This window comes from Phaethon lepturus, unplaced genomic scaffold (genome assembly GCF_000687285.1).
Source record: "Phaethon lepturus isolate BGI_N335 unplaced genomic scaffold, ASM68728v1 scaffold36402, whole genome shotgun sequence".
Taxonomy (NCBI): domain Eukaryota; kingdom Metazoa; phylum Chordata; class Aves; order Phaethontiformes; family Phaethontidae; genus Phaethon; species Phaethon lepturus.
Window position 1 is genome coordinate 1 of NW_010524734.1, and position 3,356 is coordinate 3,356.

Sequence of the window (3,356 nt, forward strand, 5' to 3'; positions counted from 1 at the left end):
CCAGTGCTCCCAGTGTCCCCCAAAGCCTGCCCAGTGTTCCCAGTAACTCCTAGTAGCCCCTGACACCTCCCTCACTGCTCCCAGTGGCGCACCCAGAGCCTGCCCAGTGCTCCCAGTATCTGCTCTGCGGGAAGGCTGTGGGATGTCGCACAGGGCCGTGGGACTTTGCACGGGCCGAGGCGCGTTGTGCGTGGCCATGGGATAGCGTACGAGCAGCGGGATGTCGCACGGGCCCACTGCAGCCTTGTGCGAGCCCGTGAGGCCTTGCACGGGGCCCTGGCTTGTTGCACAGGGCCTCTGTGGGCTCGTGCGAGCCCGTGCAATGGTGCACGGGGCCCTGGGATGTGGCAGGGGCCCGCCGTGGACCGCACAAGATGCTCCACGTTTGGTTTGATCCAAATTTGTGCTCCACCTCCTGCCCACCTCGTCCTCCTCCTGGCCACTGCCTGCACAAGATACCCCACAACCGGATGAAGGGGCGAGGAATTCAGAACTGAGGGGTTTTTATTCTGAGTTATTTCCAAATTTGAGAGCCTATTACGGAAACAGCCCTGCTCTGCACCTGCTCTCGCTTCCCTAGCCAAGCTGAACAAAATCTGCCACTTTACCGTTTCGCAACCGGTGGTTTTTGATACCTTTTTCATGCCCCACGGGACGCGCAGAAACAGGAAACTCAGAGCAGAAATATTCAGTGCTTGCCCCAGCCCTCAAGCTGATCAAAAAGCCCAAAAACTTTTAATACAAGGAAGTAAACGGGGGATAGTTTAGAAAAAGCCCTAAAGCCGGATGGAAAAGGGTTTCGGAATCGCTGCGGGGTAACACGGCGCTGCTGCGTGCAAGAGGAGCAAGTTTCTACAGACACGGCACCACGAACTGCACATGAACTGTGTGAAAATCCACCACCACACATTTTTGGACTCACGTTTACCAAACCATCTCAAACTCGCGTCATTTGTCAGGTCCACAAACAGGGAATCATGTTATTTTAAGTATTATTTTAAATTTGCTTTACATTTTGAGTTTTAAAGTCTCATCTGTGCACGTCTGCTTTGCTGGATCGCTTTGCGTTTTTAAGACGCGGAGCTCAGCTATCGGGCAGATTCAAACCTGGTTTTAGTCACATTCATATTTAGCTTACAAATCCTGATGGTTTCTGTCCAGATCTCCTTAATTCAGAGATACCGAGAACAGCCACTAACCAGGCCTGCTTCACCGCTCCCACCAGAACGGCGACGCTAGAGACGACTACGGACGGCTGGGACAAACCAGAACCCCGGGCACTTGGCTGACAAAGGCTGAATCGCTTGTACTCCAGTAGTTGTTGACGCCGTGGCTCTGAAAGACACCAGGAACCTCAATTCTTGTTTTTTTTTTACCCCAGCTCTAGCAGAGAAGTACTGCGCTTCCTAAGAACCTAAAAGTCATCTGCCTTTTCTGTCTCAGCAGCTTCGTCTGTCAGCACAGGAACACTGTTCCTTTCCTGCTGCACCAACAGACACCGTGCAATCTCAAAACGTTCTTTGCTACTGAAAGCTAAAACCTCACTGCTACGCACGCAGATGCGTGAAAAAACAGGTAGGAAAGAGCCACCGACGCTAAGTTTTAGGCAAAAACTAAAGCAGAGCTAAAGTCAGAATTAACAAAGGCATGTCCAACCAACCAGTGAGGGAAACCGAGTGTCACCCTACAGCCAGAGCTGCTCCAGACAAGTGTCTGTCCGTCCGTCCTCACATCGCCGACATCACGAGACCCCAAACCCCACACCTGCTCCTCCAGTCCCTCACTTAGGGAAGAGTGTGGCCAGGTGGAAAAAGAACGAGGAGCAGAAGAGCCGAAATCTATCTGTTTAATATCACGCACCCCTTTCACATCACAGCGACCGACACAAACCACATGATGTGGTCACCGTGCGCAATTCCAGCCTGGCACCCAGCCCCCACTGAACGGAAGGAATTATTACATGGAAATTTGCGTTTGGCGAAGCACCATCTGCCCCAAAAAGAGGGGGGAAGTGTGTTTTACACCACAACCAAGTGCTACGAAGAAACGCAGCATTCTTCACCTGGAATGTCACGCAGCTGGTGCTGCGGTTACCGTCACCCGGGCCCGGCCCAGCAGTCGGCTCTACAAGACAGAATGTTTCTCAACGGGGATGGTCAGCTCCTTGGCTGCCGACTCATCCAGGAACCAGCGCAGCTGCCCGGAGCAAGGCCGGACACGGGCGGCGGGAAGGGGGTTTTCCTCATCACCTTCCAAAATGCGCTGTTGGGAGAGAGGGATTGGCGTCTCAGCCGAGCCGTTGGCGAAAGAGAACTGCAAACCGCTCCTAAAATGCTTCAGCGGTTGACTGAAACCTCTCGATCGCTCATTCCCCCCAAACACCTTGGATTTTCATTGACAAAATTAACAGTTTGGGTCCAAACCTTTAAAACAGCAGCTTTGCCTTCCCCCGTAGCCACGAACACAACCATCCGTGCAGCATTCAGCACGGGCAGCGTTAACGTTATTCGCTCTGGCGGCGGCTTCGGCGAGTCAGTAATAGCAGCAACTATCTTCTCTTCCTCCTATCAAAGTGAAAAAAAAAACCAAACATGAAAAGAGGAAAAAAAAAACAACCCAAGCAGGGGAGCAATCCAGGCTCTGACCATAAATGGGGTGAGTGACGGCTGCTGAGGGCGACCGAGGGTCCTCAACCATTCCACAGCTCCACCCGAGTCAAGATTGCCCTTTTGTTGCCCCAAAACTCAGAAAAAATAATTAAAAGAAGAAAGCGGGGGGCTAAGTCAACATCAACAGCTTTTCTTTTCACTCTCGTCCTCTTTATTTGTCAAACCACAGCACCCCTAAATCAGGAACTGCCGCACGGATGCTACTTGCGAGTTGCCTGATGAAAACGAGGCGTGAGAGCATCCCCACGGACACACATGAAAGGCAGAGGTGCGGCTGAGCTCACCTGCAGCAGGGGGTGGCCGGGGAAGAGGGAGCAAGTGTGTCCGTCCGGCCCGACCCCCAGCACCAGCAAGTCGAAGACGGGCACATCCTCTCCCGGGAACGCCTGCGGAGAGGAGGGAAGATGGAGCCGGGGCGGGAAGGCACTTCTCCCCGCGGACTCTCGGCGCCGGTACCTGGCGGCAGAGGTGCGGCTGAGCTCACCTGCAGCAGGGGGTGGCCGGGGAAGAGGGAGCAAGTGTGTCCGTCCGGCCCGACCCCCAGCACCAGCAAGTCGAAGACGGGCACATCCTCTCCCGGGAACGCCTGCGGAGAGGAGGGAAGATGGAGCCGGGGCGGGAAGGCACTTCTCCCCGCGGACTCTCGGCGCCGGTACCTGGCGGAGCTGCGCGGCGTAGTCAGCGGCG

The 3,356-nt window shown here is 54.6% G+C and overlaps 1 protein-coding gene across 1 annotated transcript; it reads right to left on the reverse strand.

The window, feature by feature from the left end:
* Positions 1–2,124: 2,124 nt before the first annotated feature.
* Positions 2,125–3,352, reverse strand: PGLS (6-phosphogluconolactonase; the record flags this gene model as incomplete). The annotated part of the gene is made up of 4 exons (XM_010282543.1): positions 2,125–2,262; positions 2,424–2,564; positions 3,154–3,255; positions 3,326–3,352. Coding segments are annotated over 4 exons (408 nt in total), but the record flags the coding sequence as incomplete, so codon positions are not given.
* Positions 3,353–3,356: the final 4 nt, after the last annotated feature.